The sequence below is a fragment of the Salvelinus alpinus genome, chromosome 35 (genome assembly GCF_045679555.1).
Source record: "Salvelinus alpinus chromosome 35, SLU_Salpinus.1, whole genome shotgun sequence".
NCBI lineage: Eukaryota > Metazoa > Chordata > Actinopteri > Salmoniformes > Salmonidae > Salvelinus > Salvelinus alpinus.
In genome coordinates, this window is record NC_092120.1 from 1,680,491 (window position 1) to 1,700,672 (window position 20,182).

At 42.1% G+C, this 20,182-nt stretch overlaps 1 protein-coding gene across 2 annotated transcripts; it reads right to left on the reverse strand.

Annotated features, from left to right (window-relative positions):
• Positions 1-278: 278 nt before the first annotated feature.
• Positions 279-19,576, reverse strand: LOC139564700 (zinc finger protein 501). 2 transcript variants are annotated; one of them, XM_071384468.1, is made up of 2 exons: positions 19,094-19,576; positions 279-4,313 (listed from the first exon to the last, which is right to left on the reverse strand). In XM_071384468.1, the coding sequence occupies exons 1-2, from the start codon at positions 19,224-19,226 to the stop codon at positions 2,905-2,907; spliced, it is 1,542 nt and encodes a 513-aa protein (XP_071240569.1). In that variant the 5' UTR covers positions 19,227-19,576; the 3' UTR covers positions 279-2,904. The 2 variants fall into 2 exon arrangements, with proteins under 2 accessions (XP_071240569.1, XP_071240568.1); XM_071384467.1 differs by lacking the exon at positions 279-4,313 and adding an exon at positions 10,701-16,465 and having other exon boundaries at positions 19,094-19,569.
• Positions 19,577-20,182: the final 606 nt, after the last annotated feature.

A 20,182-nucleotide genomic window follows, 5' to 3' on the forward strand; every position in this document is an offset into this window, starting at 1 on the left:
TCAAACATTACTTATCAGACAGGTTCCTCAAAACAAAGAATAGACTGGAGTCATCCAGTGACTGGAGAAATGCACATAGGCCAGTAGATGTCGCCCTTTGCGCCACACAAAGCAGAAAACGTGCCTTATTGTGCTCACACAAATGCAGTGTTGGAGCCTAAAATGGCTTAAATACTTGACATAGTCATTACAATCTGAACCTAGACTATAGTGAGAAGATAATTGTGATGTAAAAAAGAACATCTCATCTATGGAATGTACACATACAAAGAGAGGACTCAAAATGCATTTCATTTATTATCACACAATTTATTATACATACAATTCTATGATTACAAAAACAGAAATTTCATCGAAACAAAAAAATAAAAATCCTACACAAAGCTTTTTCAAAAAACATGAAGCTGAATAGATTCAGACTGACAGAAGAGCGAGTGATATGGTTGTATCGAAGAAAAATTCCTGGTACATACTAGATTACATGGTAACGGTAACATAGCAACTAATACAGTAGGCTAGATATACAGTACCAGTCAAACATTTACACATCTACTCATTTTTATTATTTTCTACAAAGTAGAATAATAGTGAAGAAATCAAAACTATGAAACAACATATGGAATCATGTAGTAAAAAAGTGTAAAACAAAATAAAAACATATTTTGTATGAGATTCTTCAAAGTAGCCACCCTTTGCACGCTCTTGGCATTCTCTCAACCAGCTTCATGAGGTAGTCACCTGGAATGCATTTCAATTAACAGGTGTGCCTTGTTAAAAGTTCATTTGTGGAATTTCTTTCCTTCTTAACGCATATGTGCGAATTAGTTGTTGTGACAAGGTAAGGGTGGTATACAGAATATAGCCCTATTTGGTAAAAGACCAAGTTCATATTATAGCAAGAACAGCTCAAATAAGCAAAGAGAAAGTACAGCCCATCATTACTTTTAGACATGAAGTTCAGTCAATACGGAAAAAGTACAGTCGCAAAAACCATCAAGCTCTATGATGATACTGGCTCTCATGAGGAACGCCACAGGAAAGGAAGACCCAGACTTACCTCTGCTGCAGAGGATAAATTCATTAGTTACCAGCCTCAGAAATTGCAGCCCAAATAAATGCTTCATAGAGTTCAAGTATAAGACACATCTCAAAATCAACTGTTCAGGGACTGTGTGAATCAGGCCTTCATGGTCAAATAGCTGCAAAGAAACTACTACTAAAGGACATCAATAAGAAGACTTGCTTGGGCCAAGAAACACTAGCAATGGAATTAGACCGGTGGAAATCTGTCCTTTGGTCTGATGTGTCCCAATTTTAGATTTTTGGTTCAAACCGCCATGTCTTTGTGAGACGCAGAGTAGGTGAACAGATGATCTCCGCATGTGTGGTCCCCACCGTGAAGCATGGAGGTGGTGGTGTGATGGTGCTTTGCTGGTGACACTGTCAGTGATTTATTTAGAATTCAAGGCACACTTAACCAGTATGGCTACCACAGCATTCTGCAGCGATACGCCATCCCATTTAATTTGTGCTTAGTGGGACTATAATTTGTTTTTCAACAGGACAATGACCCAACACACCACCAGGCTGTGAAAGGGCAATTTGACCAAGAAGGAAAGTGATGGAGTACTATATCAGATGACCAGGCCTCCACAATCACCTGACCTCAACTCAATTGAGATGATTTGGGATGAGTTAGACCACAGAGTGAAGGAAAAACAGCCAACAAGTGTTCAGCATATGTGGGAACTCCTGCAAGACTGCTGGAAAAGCATTCCAAGTGAAGCTGGTTGAAAGAATAACAAGAGTGTGCAAATCTGTCAAGGCAAAGGGTGGCTATTTTGAACAATCTCAAATATATTTTGATTGGTTTAACACTTTTCTGGTTACTACATGATTCCATGTGTCATTTCATAGTTTTGATGTTGTCACTATTATTCTAGATGTCAAAACTTTTGACTGGTACTATATATATATATATATATATAGTGGGGAGAACAAGTATTTGATACACTGCCGATTTTGCAGGTTTTCCTACTTACAAAGCATGTAGAGGTCTGTAATTTTTATCATAGGTACACTTCAACTGTGAGAGACGGAATCTAAAACAAAAGTCCAGAAAATCACATTGTATGATTTTTAAGTAATTAATTTGCATATATTTATTTATTACACACACATATGAAATAATTTCTCATCTCTGCAAATGAGTCATGTTCAGACAATGTCTTCCCATTACTGACAAATGAAAAACCCAAGTTTACTTCAAAAGAAAGCTAGATTTCATAATGAAAAACATGATAGAAATAGACATGATTGAATCAAATTGAAGAGGGAAAGAAAGAAAGCAAGTTGTTTTTATATTACATTTTAGGGAACCCGGCAACACTAAATCTAATCACAGTTTTATCACATTACAATTTTCTATATGGTCGATGTAAATACAAAAATTAAGACCTCTCGGACTGAAAATGGGTGTGAAAAACTAACGCCAATCTGCCTCGTCTTTTATCAATATTATGTATAGATATTGGCAATACACCTCTTTCTTACCAAAAAGGCACAAAAACATTTGGATTAGTGAGAAACTATCTAAATGTAAAGACAAAGTAGCAAGAAAAAAAGCTAACTTCCTCATGGCCTTCAACTCATACAACTAAATTCACCCATTCAACCCACACTTCAAAACATTTAAACTTGGGGCCAGAAAAAAAAACATGGCAGAAAAAAGGACAAAAATAAGTCACACTGGGGATCAACAATTTTCGGGATCATTTGGAATTTTCTTCAGTGTTCTCCAATTCAAGGGCTCAGCAGTGACTCAACTCTGAAGTAGTAGAAATACATTGAACAGTGCCCAACTCACCAATAATTTCACAGCTAATCTCACCATGTACTGGGCCGTCATTGTACTGGCAGCTCCCCACTGGCGTGTTTCATATAGTGCAGGTGCAACGCTGACTCTTGATCAAACCCTTCACCACATTCAAAACACTCCCATTCCTTATGTCTTTTCTGTTGCTCTGCCACATGTGCTTCCAATGCAGTCTCTTCTTTCCCCTCTTGCTCCTCCTCCTCCACTCCCGATCCAGAGGAATCAGAGTCGTCAGAGGAATCAGATCCAGAAGAGTCTGATGAATCTGATTTAGACGATTCCTCAGCGCCAGAATCTTCAGAACTAGACTCAGACCCCGACTCTTCTGATCCAGATTCCTCCTCACCCACCTCAATATCTTCCTCTTCTTCCTCCTCCTGCTCCTCTTGATGTTCCTGAAGCATATCTATCACCTCCGCCTCCTCTGTGCTACCCATCCCTGTGAACACCAGCCTCTTCATCTCTGTCACCCTTCTCCTCCCAGCAAACAGGTGGTTCCTGGGTCCCAGTGGGGTCTTGCTGGTCCCAACGTAGACCCCTACGTGCTTCTTCCGATGCGTGATGAGGTTGCCCAGCTGGGAGAAGTTCTTCTTGCAGAGCGTGCATTTGTAGGGCTTGGCGCCGGTGTGAGTATTGTAGTGGTAGCGGAGCTCAGCGGGCACGCGGAAAGACTTTTCACAGAGGTCACACTTGTGGCGCCTCAGGTTGTGGCCCTGCAGGTGTTTGTCCAGAGAGAGCTCATCCCTAAAGCCCTTAGCACAGGCCAGGCACCAGAAGGGCTTCTGCTTGTGCAGGTCCATGTGGATCAAATACGTCTGCAGGGAATTGAAGTTTTTTACACACTGATCGCACTTCAGAGTGGAGGGTTCCATCGGCACGGGAGGCCTGTGCACTTTCAAGTGAGTCACCAGAAGGGATGGGCGAGCAAAGACCTTCCCACAGTCCGGGCACTTGTTCTCTGTGGGTTGTTTTTTTTCTTCTTTTTCATGCATCTTCTGGTGATTTCTAAACGACTCGAGGTAGGAGTAGACCTTCCCACAGATGGAGCATGCGTAGACCTTGTGGGAGCCGCTGAAGACTGGCTTCTCCTCCTCAGACAGCATGGCGACGCGCGGACGAACTGTGACGATCTTTGATGGTCTGACCTGCCAGGAACTGTCGAAGAACTCTTCATCGTCTTCTTCATCACCTTCCACGTCTACATCACTGTTCTCTTCGTAATCACCGTCGTCATTATTTTTCTTCTTTTTCTCAGGTGCTGCCGACTCCACATTGCCATTGCTCCCGTTCATCTCCAGAGATCTCTTAATGCCCTGCCTTCGTTCCTCCTCCTCTGCCATCGCCTCCTCCAGGACATGCTTGCGCAGGTGAGTCTTGAAGGCCTCCCAGCGAGTGAACTGCTGTCCACAGTCCTGACACCTCATACTGGCTAGTTTCACTGTGGAGGAGAGACAGGGAGCATAAATTCAGACAATATAGTACCATGACATGCCTGTAATTTTGTTAAGCTTTCAACAATTTACTTGAACTTGTTTCAATCATTTTGTGAAGATATACTATCTCAGATTGAATTGCCAAACTATCAATAGCATCACCTTGGAATTTGGGATGAAGGGGCATATTTTTCACAACCAAGATGTTTACAACTATTGACACATTTTAGCAGACACAGCACAACCATATAGTGTTTTAAAAAGGTGCAAATTTCCTGTTTGCTAAAATTCTAAGTTTGCCTAATTTCATTTTGTGGCAAAATAAGCAATGTATAGTGTAGAGAATCATTGTAACATAAACCACTGTGAAATACCTTTTCAATAACCAAAAATATTGTACTTTCAGCTGTTTGAAGCTGGTACACAAAACCTAAAGTAAAAGACGGAAAAACAAAGCTAAGAACGGGAAGCATAGAAATAGCACACAGAACAGATCTACCGCCTCAGACTTTCAATGAGAATTACAGATCTTTAACTCAGATTTCTATGTGATTTTGGTCAGGTCTCCCAATAAGTTACATATTGCAACTTTAAGTGCACCAGAAAACTCAAACTTAGTTATGTAGTTCTCTCCACTGCTAGGATCAATACGCTCAGACTCCTTGTCACCTCAAAATGTTCTATATTTAGGCTCATTAATAACTGACATGATTGGATACATACATAATTAGAATACACTACAAGGCTGATCACATAATAGAAAAACACACCACTTACACCCCCAACATATAGAGTGAGCTACAAAAGTATTGGGAGTGTTACACGTTGTTTTGGTTCTCCACTCCAGCACTTCGGATTTTAAATGATACATATAAAGAAAGTAGTGCATGTCGACACCTTTTCAAAATTAGTGGATTTGGCTATTTCAGCCACACCCGTTGCGGACAGGTGTATACAATTGAGCACACAGCCATGCCATCTCCATAGAGAAGACAAACATTGGCAGAAGAATAGCCTTACAGGAGCTCAGTGACTTTCAACGTGGCACCGTCATAGGATGCCACCTTTCCAACAAGTCAGTTCGTCAAATTTCTGCCCTGGTCAACTAAGTGCTGTTATTGTGAAGTGGAAACATCTAGGAGCAACAACGGCTCAGCCGCGAAGTGCTAGGCCACACAAAATCACAGAACGGGACCGCCGGGTGCTGAAGCGCATAAAAATCATCTGTCTTCGGTTGAAAAACTCACTACCAAGTTCCAAACTGCCTCTAAAAGCAACGTCAGCACAACTGTTCGCTGGGAGCTTCATGAAATAGGTTTCCATGGCCGAGCAGCCGCACACAAGCCTACGATCACCATATGGAATGCCAAGCGTCAGCTGGAGTGGTGTAAAGCTCGCCTCGGACTCTGGAGCAGTGGAAACGAGTTCTCTAGAGTGATGAATCACGCTTCACCATCTGGCAGTCCGACAGACGAATCTAGGCTTGGTGAATACCAGGAGATTGCTACGTGCCCCAATGCATAGTGCCAACTGTAAAGTTTGGTGGAGGAGGAATAATGGTCTGAGGCTGTTTTTCATGGTTCAGGCTTGGCCCCTTAGTTCCAATGAAGATAACTCTTAACGCTACAGCACACATTGACATTCTAGAGAATTCTGTGTTTCCAACTTTGTGGCAACAGTTTGGGGAAGGCCCTTTCCTGTTTCAGCATGACAATTCCCCTGTGCACAAAGCAAGGTCCATACAGAAATGTTTGTCAAGATCAGTGTGGAAGAACTTGACTGGCCTGCACAGAGCCTTGACCTTAACCCCATCTTATACCTTTGGGATGAATTAGAACGCTGACTGCGAGCCAGGCCTAATCGCCCAACATCAGTGCCCGACCTCACTAATGCTCGTGGCTGAATGGAAGCAAGTCCCCGCTGCAATGTTCCAACATCTAGTGTGAAGCCTTCCCAGAAGAGTGGAGGCTGTTATGGCAGCAAAGAGGGGGGGGGGATGAAATGTTCGACTAGCAGGTGTCCACAAGCATTTCACTACACCGGCAATAACATCTGCTAAATCTATGTGTATGTGACCAATAAAATTGGATTTGATGTAGTGTGCAATGCCTGAGGTTAAAGTGCAGACTGCTTTAATTTGAGGGTATTTTCATCCATATCAGGTGAACCGTTTAGAAATTACAGCACTTTGTACATGGTACCCTAAAATGGGGGGACCAAAAGTATAGGGACACATACAGTACAAGTCAAAGGTTTGGACACACCTACTCATTCAAGGGTTTTTCTTTATTTTTACTATTTTGTAGACTAATATTGAAGACATCAAAACTATGAAATAACACACATGGAATCATGTAGTAACCCCCAAAAAAGTGTTAAACAAATAAAAATGTTTTCCATTTTAGATTCTTCAAAGTCGCCACTTTTTGCCTTGATGACAGCTTTGCACACTTGGCATTCTCTCAACCAGCTTCATAAGGTAGTCACCTGGAATGCGTTTCAATTAACAGGTGTGCCTTGTTAAAAGCTAATTTGTGGAATTTCTTTCCTTCTTAATGCATTTGAGCCAATCAGTTGTGTTGTGACAAGGTACTGGCGGTATACAGAAGATAGCCCTATTTAGTAAAAGACCAAGTCCATATTATGGCAAGACCAGCTCAAATAAGCAAAGAGGAATGACAGTCCATAATTGCTTTATCAGTCAAGGCAGAACATTAAGAAATGTGAAAGTTTCTTAAAGTGCAGTTGCAAAAACCACCAAGCGCTATGATGATACTGGCTCTCATGAGGAACGCCACAGGAAAGGAAGACCCAGACTTACCTCTGCTGCAGAGGATAAATTCATTAGTTACCAGCCTCAGAAATTGCAGCACAAATAAATGCTTCAGAGTTCAAGTAAAAGACACATCTCAACATCAACTGTTCAGAGGAGACTGCGTGAAATCAGGCCTTCATGGTCGAATTGCTGCAAAGGAACCACTACTAAAGGACACCAATAATAAGACACTTGCTTGGGCCAAGAAACACAAGCAATAGACATAAGACCGGTGGAAACTTGTCCTTTGGTCTGATGAGTCCAAATATGAGATTTTTGGTTCCAACCGCTGTATATTTATGAGACGCGGAGTAGGTGAACGAATGATCTCTGCATGTGTGGTTCCCACCATGAAGCATGGAGGTGGTGGTGAGATGGTGCTTTGCTGGTGAGACTGTCAGTGATTTAATTAGAATTCAAGGCACACTTAACCAGCATGGCTACCACAGAATTCTGCAGCGATACACCATCCCATCTGGTTTGCGCTTAGTGGGACTGTCATTTGTTTTTCAACAGGACAATGACCCAACACACCTCCAGGCTGTGAAAGGGCTATTTTACCAAGAAGGAGAGTGATGGAGTGCTGCATCAATGACCGCGCCTCCACGATCACCTGACCTCAACCCAATTGAGATGATTTGGGATGAGTTGGACCGCAGAGTGAAGTAAAAGCAGCCAACAAGTGCTCATAATGTGGGAACTCCTTCAAGACTGCAAAGAGAATGCAAAGTGTGCAAAGCTGTCAAGACAAAGGGTAGCTACTTTGAAGAATCTCAAATATAAAATATTTGGATTTGTTTAACACGTTTTTACTTAGTACATGATTCCATGTGTTATTTCATAGTTTTGATGTCTTCACTATTATTCTACAATGTAGAAAATAGAAAAAATTTAAGAAAAACCCTTGAATGAGTAGGTGTCCAAACTTTTGACTAGTACTGTAGGTGTATTAAAAAGTGAAACACTTTCATGCAATGACTACATCAAGCTTGTGACTACACATTTGTTGGATGCATTTGCTGTTTGTTTTGGTTGTGTTTCAGATAATTCTGTGCCCAATAGAAATTAAATGGTAAATAATGTATCATGTCATTTTGGACTCACTTTTACTGTAAATAAGAATGTTTCTAAACACTTCTACATTAATGTGGATTCTACCATGATTACAGATAATCCTGAATGAAATGTGAATAAAGATGAATGAGAAAGTTGGAAGCACAAATATCATGCCGCCCCCCCCCAGAAATTCTAACCTCCCCTGTTACTGTAATGGTGAGAGGTTAGCATGTCTTGGGGGGCATTTCATTTTTATTTAACCTTTTAGGAAAGTCAGTTAAGAACAAATACGGCCTACCCCTGCCAAACCCGGACGATGCTGGGCCAATTGTGCGCCGCCCTATGGAACTCCCAATCACAGCAGTGTGATATGCGAGACTAACTTTCTCACTCATTAATTTATGATTCATTCAGGATTACCCCCCCCCCCCCCAAAAAAAATGACTGTACCATTACTTTTGTAACTGTATAAAAGAAGTGTACCTAATACTGCATAGGTTATCATTTGAAAGTGTGAAACAATTAAAAAGATCTGCACTATGCAGAAATCCCTCTGCCATTTCCTGGTTGCTAAACTAGTTCAACTAATTTCAGTTTGTGACAAAACAAGCAAGTTGTGTAGATTATCACTGTCACATCTAAACTGCTGTGAAATATCTTTGCCATAACCAAAAATACTGTATTTTCAGTTGGTGTACAAAACCGAAAGTAAAAGACAAAAACTAAACTTAAGAACGGGAAGCATAGAAATAGCACACACAAAACGTATCTACCACTTTTTAGATGTGCTTTCAATGACAATTCTATAACACACACTTATGGGAATTTGGTCAGGTCGCCCAAAAAGTTAGTGCATTCCGAAAGTATTCAGACCCCTTCTCCACATTTTGTTACATTACAGCCTTATTCTAAAATGTATTTAATCAGTCTATACACACAACCCAATAATGGCAAAGCAAAGACAGGTTTTTAGAAGTGTATGCAAATTGATTTTTAAAAAAAGAAAGAAATACCTTTACATAAGTATTCAGTGTCTTTGCTATGAGACTTGAAATTGAGCTCAGGTGCATTCTGTTTCCAATGATAATCCTTGAGTCCACCTGTGGTAAATTCAATTGATTGGACATCATTTGGAAAGGCACACACACCTGTCTATGTAAGGTCCCACAGTTGACAGTGCATGTCAGAACAAAAAACAGGAAGAGGTCAAAGGAATTTTCTGTAGAGCTCGGAGACAGGCTTGTGTTGAGGCACAGATCTGGGGAAGGGTACAAAAAAAATCAGCAGTTTGAAGGTCCCCAATAACACATTTCTTAAATGGAAGAAGTTATGAACCACCAAGACTCTTCCTAGAGCTGACCGCCTGGCCAAACTGAGCAATCAGGGGAGAAGGGCCTTGGTCAGGGAGGTGACCAAGAACCCGATGGTCACTCTGACAGAGCTCCAGAGTTGCTCTGTGGAGATGGGAGAACCTTCCAGAAGGTCAACCATCTCTGCAGCCCTCTACCAATCAGGCCTTTATGGTAGATGGAAGCCACGCCTCAGTAAAAAGGTACATGACAGCCTGCTTGGAGTTTGCCAAAAGGCACTTAAAGGCTCTCAGACCATGAGAAACAAGATTCTCTGGTCTGATGAAACCAAGATTGAACTCCTTGGCCTGAATGCAAAGCTACATGTCTGGAGTACACCTGGCACCATCCCTACGGTGAAGCATGGTGGTGGCAGCATCAGGCTGTGGGGATGTTTTTCAGCGGCTGGGACTGTGAGACAAGTCAGGATCGAGGGAAAGATGAACGAAGCAAAGTACATGGAGAGCCTTGATGAAAACCTGCACCAGAGCGCTCAGGACCCCAGACTGGGTCGAAGGTTCACCTTCCAACAGGACAGCGACCCTAAGTACACAAAGACAACGCAAGAGTGGCTTTGGGACAAGTCTTTGAATGTCCTTGAGTGGCCCAGCCAGAGCCCGATCAAACATCTCTGGAGAAACCTGAAAATAGCTGTGCAGCAACACTCCCCATTTAACCTGACAGTGCTTGAGAGGATCTGCAGAGAAAAATGATAGAAACTCCCCAAATACAGGTGTGCCAAGCTTGTAGCGTCATACCCAAGAAACCTTGAGGCTGTAATCGCTGTCAAAGGTGTTCAACAAAGTACTGAGTAAAGGGTCTGAATACTTATGTAAATGTGATAGTTTTTAAATATTTTTTTCTACATTTGCTAAACTTTCTAAAAACCTGTTTTCACGTTGTCATTGTGGGGTAGTGTAGATTAATTAATTAACAAAATGTGGAAAAAGTAAAGGGGTCTGAATACTTTCCGAATGCACTGTACATATTGCAGCTTTAAGTTTGAAAGCGTTTTATAATCTATATTGTAGTAATGTTTCTCAACCATTTCCGACCAACGGTAAACATGACGCATCATGACTGGAAGCCCACTAGAATCTATTGAGTCAAGTTTAAAGGTCCGTTAAAACCAGTAACTCAGTCCACACAATGAAAAACACAGGAAACTTAACTACAGTTTTAACCATTTACTAAAACTCTTCATGTCTGCATTAAGACACCAGTAGTAGTTTAAAGGTACAAGGAAAAGGTTACATTGAAATTAGTGATCAAAGGTAATGACTTCAAAAGATTAGCAATAGCCTAAAAACTTGAACGTTTCATTTAATCGAACAAGGAAAATAACAACTCCTTGAACAAATGCTAAACCAGTTTGTTAAATCAAACTCATTACGATAGATAAACGTTTTCACAACACAAGAAAGTAACACAATGAACTGTTAGTATTTGGGAACTTTGGTAGTGAAATCCAGGAAAACATTCCATTTTCTAATTATTAAATGATACAATGTTAGTTTGGTAATATTTTGTAAAAGAAAACAGCCAGAAATAGGTACTAATAATACTATAAACATCCATCTTATATAGACAGGTTAATGACAGAACTTGATTAATTTCTCAAAAGAAATTCAAGTGCATGTTACTGAAAGTGGGTGACTCACGTTCTCCCCTTGCATACTAAGTCAAGCAAAACAAACTTAAATTAGTGCCTACCTTGACAGACAAATCGCTGTACTTTACAGGATGTAATCATTTCTCGGCATAGAGAGACAGCACCATTTTCTAAATTAAACCGCAGTTAGTGAACGTTATCTTTCTCTATAACTACACCAAGAGGACACATTTCAAATCAGTGGAACTGATAAAAGGAGTTTTTCTTTAGACATTTTTAAATTTATGTACAGATCCAGTGTGAAATAAAGCCTGAGAAAGATAAAATTACGGTGTCAAAAGCTAAAAGAAGCACTTAGTGGATATATTTGCAATAATGTTAACAGCATTCTATAGATATAATTAGAATAGTAAAATGTAGCAAGTCTCTTAGACACTTAGTCCTTGAAAAATACCCTGGAGAAAAAAATGTCCACCTTGGAAATTGAACTGAAGTATAAGGAGGTGCATAAGTGCATGAAAAAGTCAAATTCCACTTCTAATATCTACTAACTTGTATTAGTTCCATTGTTAATCTAATATGCTCCACGAGCATGTTCAATGTAGTGCTGGTGCAACTCCAACTCTCGACTGAAACGCATTCCACATTCAATGCAAGTAAGGCCATCAGTGTCTCTTGAGGAGACAGCAGTGTAGGGATCTCTCTGCCCTTTGTCATCACCCATACATTCCTGGTGATGATCAATGAGGTCCCGAATCTCACTGAAGGTCCGGGGACAAAGGGAGCAACGGTAGGAGCCATCGCTGTCGTGTTGAGCCTCGTGTTTATGCAGAGCACCTGGAGATAGAAATGCTTTTCCACAGTGCTGACACTTGTGGCTATTCTGTGGCCGGGAGGGGGGTGTAGGTGGTGGCTTGAGGGATGACTTCGCTTTCAAATCAGGCAGAGGGACATTGAGTTTAGCGGGCCCTGTGCTTACAGAAGCACTGAGTCTGTAACGAAGCTCTGTTGGTAGTCGCCGGCGGACCTCGTCGTGCCAGGCCAGGTGCTGTTGCAACTGAGTCTCAGTCCAATATCCACGGCAGCACAGGGCGCAAGAGTGAGGTCGGCTCTTTGCCAAGTCCTTGTGGGTTCCTAGTTGCTCTTCAGTTGGGAAAGCTTTGCCACACTTGTCACACTTGAAGAGGCATTTGATTGTCTGCTCATAGAGGGGGGTTGGTGGAGAGGGTTCCTCTTCCACTACTTCTGCCATTCCTGGATTAACTTCCTGCTTGAGCACTCCACAGATCTTCTTGTGATTATAGAGTGCCCCAGAAGAACTGTATCTCTTCCCACAGTCAACGCAAGGGATGGATTTGAAACCTGGTCGACCTTTCTTCCTCCTTCTGCCAACAGCATTCTTACTCTTTGTAACATAGTGTTTGGTTTTGACAACCGTGCCTTTGTTTTCTGTAACTAAGTCCTTACTCTCATTAGCCAGTTCATTTCCCTTGGTAGCCAAGTTGTTTATCGCAACAGAGTCCCCGCTCTCAGCCAAAGTGCCCTTGCTCTTAACCTTCTTGCCCTGGGAGTGGGCCTGCCATTTGTGGGCACGCAAGCCTCGAACCTTCAAGAAGCTCATATCACAATGAGGACACTGGTGAAGATTTAATTTAAGCTTTGGCTTCTTTAATGGAATGGCTTCAGACTTGCTGTGTGATGTGGCAGGCTGCTCCGGGACCTCTTCAATGGACATGGTCAAGGACTGGTCCCCCTGAAGATCTGCAGACTCAATGGGTTTGTTATGCTCACTTTCATAGTGAGCTGCTAAAAGTGAGCCCTTGACAAAAGTTTTGTTACATTCTGGACATGCAAATTCAGCGTGTGAGGGTTTGCGGTTGCCTTCCATGCTGGTGTCAGCTGCGGGCTCTGGTTCGGCTTTGGTCTGACATGGCGGGTAATACAACTGGTGTCGGCGGAGAACACACAGGTAAAAGAAGCCCTTTCCACACTTGTTGCACTGAAAAGGTCCCTCATCCACTGACTTGTGCCCAACAGAATTTATATTGTTATCTTTTATCAGTGAACCAGCAAACTTCTTATCTGTGTGCCATCGTCTGTGAGTGCCAAGGGCTGCATTGGTGATAAAACGTCTTCCGCATTCTGGACAACAGAATTGGCCTTTAATTGTTTGCTCTGCCTTTTTGGGTTGCTTGGGTTTTTCAGGGATTGCGGCCACTTGAAATTTCAGCTTCGGTTTTACTTTAGACTTGTGACCCAGAACATGAATCCTTTTATGGAAATTCAGTGCTCCTACAACAGCAAAGCTTCTCTCACACTCTTTACATTTATATTTCAGATCAGTTGTGTCGATTGTGGCAGCTTTCTTCAAGGTTAGGGACTCATTGGTGTCCGTTTGTTCACCACGTTCCTTCTCAGTAACAGATTTAGTAATTTTCTCAGTGCCCGAGTTGTTTGACAGAGTTGTTTTCACAAGGTCTTTGACAATGCACTTTGTGACCTTCTCTAAACCTCCTTTCGCTTTGACATCCAAGCCTGCAACTGCCCTCGGCTTGCCACATTCTTTTCGATGATACTGCAATGACAGTAAATTGTTGAAAAGAGAAGGGCAGGAGGGACATTTGAGCTTCTTCGCTTTAGGAACTGTGTCATGTTGGACAATATCCTCCTTGTGGCTTTTACTGACCGTCTTTATCTTGCCACACTGTTTTCGGTGGGTGTGCAATGAGGATTTGTTGCTGAAATGGGAAAGGCATGTTGAACACTTCAGCCCCTCTAGCTCAAGAGCAGATTTAGGCGATGAGGCAGAGTAGTCGGTCTCATAACCATGGCTCTTCATGTGGAATTTAAGTGCCTTAGCTCGTGAAAACAGTTTTCCACAATCAGGGCAGCTGTATGCGTTCTTCTTCACTTGTTCTACCTGATGTTGAAAAGACTTGATAGGTGGTGGGAGGATTTGAGCATTATGTACAACCTGGTGCCTGAGGAGGCTTGAGAACATGCGAAAAGACTTGCTACAAAGTTCACATCTATGATTCCCATTCTCGTGCTTCCTCATATGAGATTTCATAATGCCTTGGTGACGAAATTTCTTTCTGCATACAGGGCAGGCAACTTTACCACGAACACGTGGAGGGTCATTGACAGAATGTGAAGACACTGTTGGCTCATGCTTCTCCTTCAAATGTGCACACTGAGCTTGATTCTGCTTGTGGTGAGTGTAAGCACCCAATGACCAGAAGCCCTTCCCACATCGCTCGCAATAATAAACCTTTGGGCCTAATAAAGTCTTCTTTGGATTAAACACTTCACTTTTAGTGTCTGATACTTCATCTTGGGTGGGGGTTTGAGCGTGGCAGCTTTTGCGGTGGTTGTACAAACCACTGGCATTAGAGTAAGTCTTCTCACAATCTGGACAGGGATGAGCTTTGCTTTTTGGATGCTGTTGCTGATGAGAGTGTAGAGCAGACATGCGTGAGAAACACTTTCCACACACCTCACATTTGAAGCTATTCTTCTGTAGTCCGGCAAGCTGGTACAATACACTCTTGTGGGGTTTTCGGCCATCGTGTTTTCGCATGTGATTGTGGTACGTTTTCCGATGTGTAGTGGCAAACCCACAAACATCGCACTTGAAAATATCCTTTTCAGGATTCCATAGTTTTTTGCCATCTACTCTGTGCCACAGTTTGTGAGAGCGCAAAGATGCAGCACTGGTAAACCAGCGGTAACACTCAGGACAGTTAAATCTTTTAGGTGGGTCTTGTCCCTGAACCTTCTCCGTTTGAGCTCCTTCGCCTACAAATGGCGGAAAGTCAATTTGTACAATTTTCAGATCAATCTCTGGTTTAGACTTAAGTGTACTAGAGATGTACTCCGTTGGACACAACACAGCATCCATCTCCTCTTTTCCATCCTGGTCTGATTCACACAGTAATTCAAGATCAGGGTTGAGTTCTTGTAGTGACTCTTCTTCATCCCTTACAGAGCCATCTGAGGCACTTATACTGATCACCTCTACATTGACATCATCAGTTCCATCAGCTTCTGCATCCCCATCCGTTTCACAGAAACAGGGGTCTCTCTCGGTCACAAGGGTCTGAGAGGTGTCCTGTGGGTAGACAATGGCCCCTAAAGCAAATGTTTCAGTTTCTGTCTTGTTATCCAGTAATAGCTTATGTTGAGGTAGTGGGGATGTTTGTGTCTGGGATTCTTTCTCAGTCCGTCCAAAAACATCATTGTGGCAAAGCCGATGGGACTGGAGAGCCGAGGCCCTGGAAAACCGGAGCCCACACTCCTGACACTCAAACGCTTTCTTCTGGAGCTGGCAAACCTGATGAAGGAAAGACTTTGCTGGAGTCTCTTCAGTATGAGCCAAACGCTGGTGCTTGTAGTAGAATGTGAGCGTTGTGAAGACTTTGCCACACTCCTCACATGGAAACCTTTTGTCACTACTACCACCTCGTTTCATATGATAGCGTTGATGGCAGAGCATGCCGGCGTAAGAACTGAAGGTCTTCTCACACTCACTGCAGTCAAATTTTTTGGGTTTTCTCTTAAGCTTTTCAGGAGAACATTTGTCATTATGGCTAAATCGTTGGTGTGTTTTCAGGCCAGACTGGGCACGAAATGTTTTGCCACATGAACACCCAAACAGATTTTCCTGTGCCCCATCTACCTGTTCAGAAGCTTTGTTACTGTCCTCTGTTGCACTGGCAGGCTCCTCTGCGGGTGGTTGCTTCTCTGCATCCCTTTTGCGGGACTTTGGGATTAGTTTGACCTCATGACAACGGCGGTGAGCATCAAGAGCTGATGAACGGGAGTAACAGCGACCACAAGTTTGACACTCAAAGGACTTCTTTTTCAGGTGTGCCAGCTCATGGAAAACTGATTTGGAAGCTTGCTTGTGTGAGCGTGTATGACTGATGAAAGAGCCCATCGAAGTATAGGATTTACCACAGTCTTCACATTCATAGACATACTGCTTAGCCACCCCCAAGCTCTGATCAGGAGTTGACTGGGGCCCAGCTGTTGACTGGGCCACAGGAGTTGATTGCAAAACAGGAGTTGACTGCTTGAGGGCTTCATTACGGTGTTTGACCTGGTGTGAGTAAAAACCCCTTGAGTCTGCAAATTTGCGCCCACAAAGAGCGCAACATAGTGTACGTTGGCCCCCACTCTCTGAAACAAGCAAGCCATCCAACTGGGAGTCAGAGTCCAGGCAGACTATTGGGCCATCATGGGTGTGCTCATGTTGATGCTCCTGGTAGGCCGCCTCCTCCCCAAAGGCTTCTCCACAATCCAGACAGCGGAAAAGCCCATCCCCTAAAAATAGAAAGGGGAAAATGGGAGGTCAGGGCGACTCCTGTTGCCAAAGAAAAGAGAAAAGAAAACCAAACAATAACACAAATGAATATTTATGTCAGATAATGACTAAGTGCCTCCATGTACATTTAGGGCTTGCACAATTAGCGTATAATCGTGTAAGCAATGAATATGGATAAAGACAGTCATGAAAATTTAAATAATCGTCATAGCCGTTTAATTTTTTGGGTGTGGAAAGAACAGCTGACTGAATACAGTACAGCTGGGCATTTATGCTGTGGAGTCCATTTCAGCGGTAACATGGACTAGTTACAACGTAATGAAACTTTGTTGCTCCTTGCAGAATAAGCAAGGTGTTGAAGCAATCAAGTCTTGGGTTGCCTAGGCAACACCCCCTTCCTGCAGCAGCACAGCTCAGGAGTGGAGGAGAAAATGTTTGTCTTAAAAAAGTTTCAACTATTATAAAGGTGACCATCATCCAAAATTCCATTACTGTCAAAAAGAAACAAGACTTTAGCATATTTTATTACAATGATACATATCATCAAGATAACATTTTTGCAATGGATACAACTTGTTTGGATGGATGTATATTTTGACAGAAATACATTTTACTTAATTATGAACATCTTTGCTAAAGTGCATATCACCCTAACGATGGAGAGTCAACTCATTGTGGATAATATACTTTTGAAATGTAATTGTTCAATGTTTGAAGCAGCCTAATTTAAAAATGATTTCAAACTAACTTCTGTATTGGGAAAGTTTGATTTAACCTAAATGTTCATCACGCTTTTCAGATCAGTCAAGTTCTCCTATTCACTACTGACCTGTGGACAGAGAAAGAATTGGGATCGTATGATTTCCCTTGAGGTGAATGGAGCCAAATGTAGGTCTACTCCATAGAGACCCCATAAAGTTACCTATATCAAACATTTCATCATGTCTCAAATATGAGAATCTCACCCAAAGATATTGAATCAAATGAACAAAGATTCACCTATTCAGCTCCTGGGAAAATAAACTCAGACCTTCTGTTTTGCTTATATGATAAATAGTCTATGACAGAGCCCTTTAAGAGGTATTACTCTAAAACAGTAAACATGTCGTCCCCCACGAATGATGCAGCACTTGGGCCAATTGGTGACAATTGCTCAAACTTGACAGGACATATGCTTGTTCAACGTTTGGAATTTCAGCTGATTACTATAGTGCCCCCCTTGGGCCAATCATTGTAATTGTGTAAATGTCAGGTCTATGGCAAGATGCATCATTCACCCAAGTTACCACAATATCGTGTGTGACTAACATACGTACAAACAGAGACATATCCATAGTCCCCCCCCTCCAATTGAGAGGTGGGTAGACATAGCTCAATACCATACCGTGAGTACTTCTGTTTTGAAGACAGAGGATTAGTATGATTCTCATTTCGCTGTTTTACACAAATTGTACAGTTTCAGTTCTAAAACTGACAATTGTCTATTTTTTATTAAAAGTAGCGATGCCGGGTGTACTGTTTCTTCATGCGTTGTATGCGTGTGCTTACTGTGACCGTCACCCTGATACTAGGAAGCTACTTACCATGCCCTTGCAAGACAGTGCTTATCAAACGGGAGCGACGGGCACTGTGTCCCTGTGTTGCTGCCATTCATGTCCTCCCCATTGAGTATACTGTATGTGCATGCATCATGGTGACATCTAGATGGTTATCAATATTAGTTAATTATTGTGGGGTGCACGTTAGCTACCCATGGCGACAGGACCATGATATCCAGTAGGACGCTTCCTGAGTATCACGGTCAGGTATCAGGTCGGCAGCGATGTCCAGTACACAGGTGCACTGGTCGCCGGCTTATCGACTCGTCCTGTAGCCCAATCAGCAACGCAAAACGGTCTTGAGTTGCAACATACAGTATCTTCCCAATTAGCTGATTCACTTAACATACACCCACACTCCGGTCGCCATTTTAGCAGCAGCTACCCAATATTTAATCGTGGGGGACAATTAGATGGCTCTGGCCTACGGGGAAGTTCCAAAAACATTGGGGAGGTGATCACGCTCGTCCAGGGGCGTAATCATTAGCCAAACGTTTCATTTTGCTACTAAAACGAGTTCCAACTGGACAAATTGAGTTAGGTCCCCGTTTCGTTCGCTTCCACTTAAGGAACATTTTGCAACATAATAGGCGTAATAAATATGCCCCAGTTTTATTTATCACAATATGACAGCCTATTTGATTTCACGTAACATTGAAGAAACCGTAAGATCAAAGAGTAGACGTTTAACTATAACGGTACTAATGTCATTCCGATGATCGACTATTTACCCTTGCTAGCTAGCAACCTAAGCAACGTTACTGACTAACGTTACACGCACAGCTTCCTAGTCACCATTAGTTAAGTTAGCTACATTACTTTGCTAGCTAAAAATGTGAACAAGATAAAATGGGACAAATAGATTTTCTGGTCAATGGCTACCGAACAATAACCTTAGCTAGGATATGATCATGTTAGAATAGTTAGCTAACGCTAATTAGCTAACTAGCAAACATGGATTTGAGCATGTTGTAGCATTAGTTAACGATAGCTGTGTTGAGATGTTTGTGAAAGGATGGGGTCCCTTACTATCGGTACTGTCATCTTTGGCAGACTTGTTGGCGCTGTTTTCGGTCTTCTTGGTTACATTTTCACTGACATCTTCCGACTCCTGTTCATGTCCTCCCTCGTATTTGATCGTTACAGCGGAGATATCCTCCATAGCTAACACTCAGCGTGGTGCTTGATTTGCTGTTACTAGGCCACTGCAACGTGGATCTTCGTTCTTAGTGTTTACCGCTTCTATTACTTAAATCCCACTGAGTTTTCTCAGAGGGGGGCCTCATCTAATGCATGCAAAAATAAAACTCCTTTCACGGAGTAAACAATGACATAAGACGCCTAGAATGTTGTTTGGAGCGCCTCTTACTCTTCTCCTCTGCACTGTTGTTGCAGTGGTTCCGTCCTAGGAAATTACGACAAATGACAACTTCCTTGCCACAGATCTGTCGCGAGATCAGCGTATCATGCAGCGTTCAAAACAACTGGGAACTCGGAAGTACAAATTATTTTTTGAACAAGTAGTTCCCTTCCTATTTATAGTCTTTTTAGAGAGTATTAAAAACAATGTTCTCCCTCCTACAATGAGTCAGGGGTTAATAACACTGATAAGCCTAAAAAAGAAGTGCTGCTCATTGATAACTGGAGTCCAATTTGTCTTCTTAATAATGACTATAAGATATTAGCCTTACTACTTGCAAAAATAATTAAAGAAGTCCTGGATGCAATCATTGATGAAACACAGTCTGGCTTCATGAGGAACAGACATATTTCTAACAATGTCAGACTAGTATTAGACATACTAGACTACTCAAACCTAATAACTGAGGATAGCTTCATATTATTTTGAGATTTTTATAAAGCATTTGACACAGTAGAGCATCAGTTTCTCTTCCACTCCCTTGAGAGACTTGGCTTTGGGGACAGCTCTATCAAATTGAAATATGGCACCTCACCTAGATTTGAGTTAAAGAGAGGAATTAGGCAAGGTTGTCCTATCTCCCCAATTACCTGTTTTTATTAATCACCCAACTTCTTGCAAATTCTTTAAATAATAGTCCTGTACAATGTATTTCCATAGCTGGTAAAGAAATTATTATAAGCCAGCTGGCTGATGAT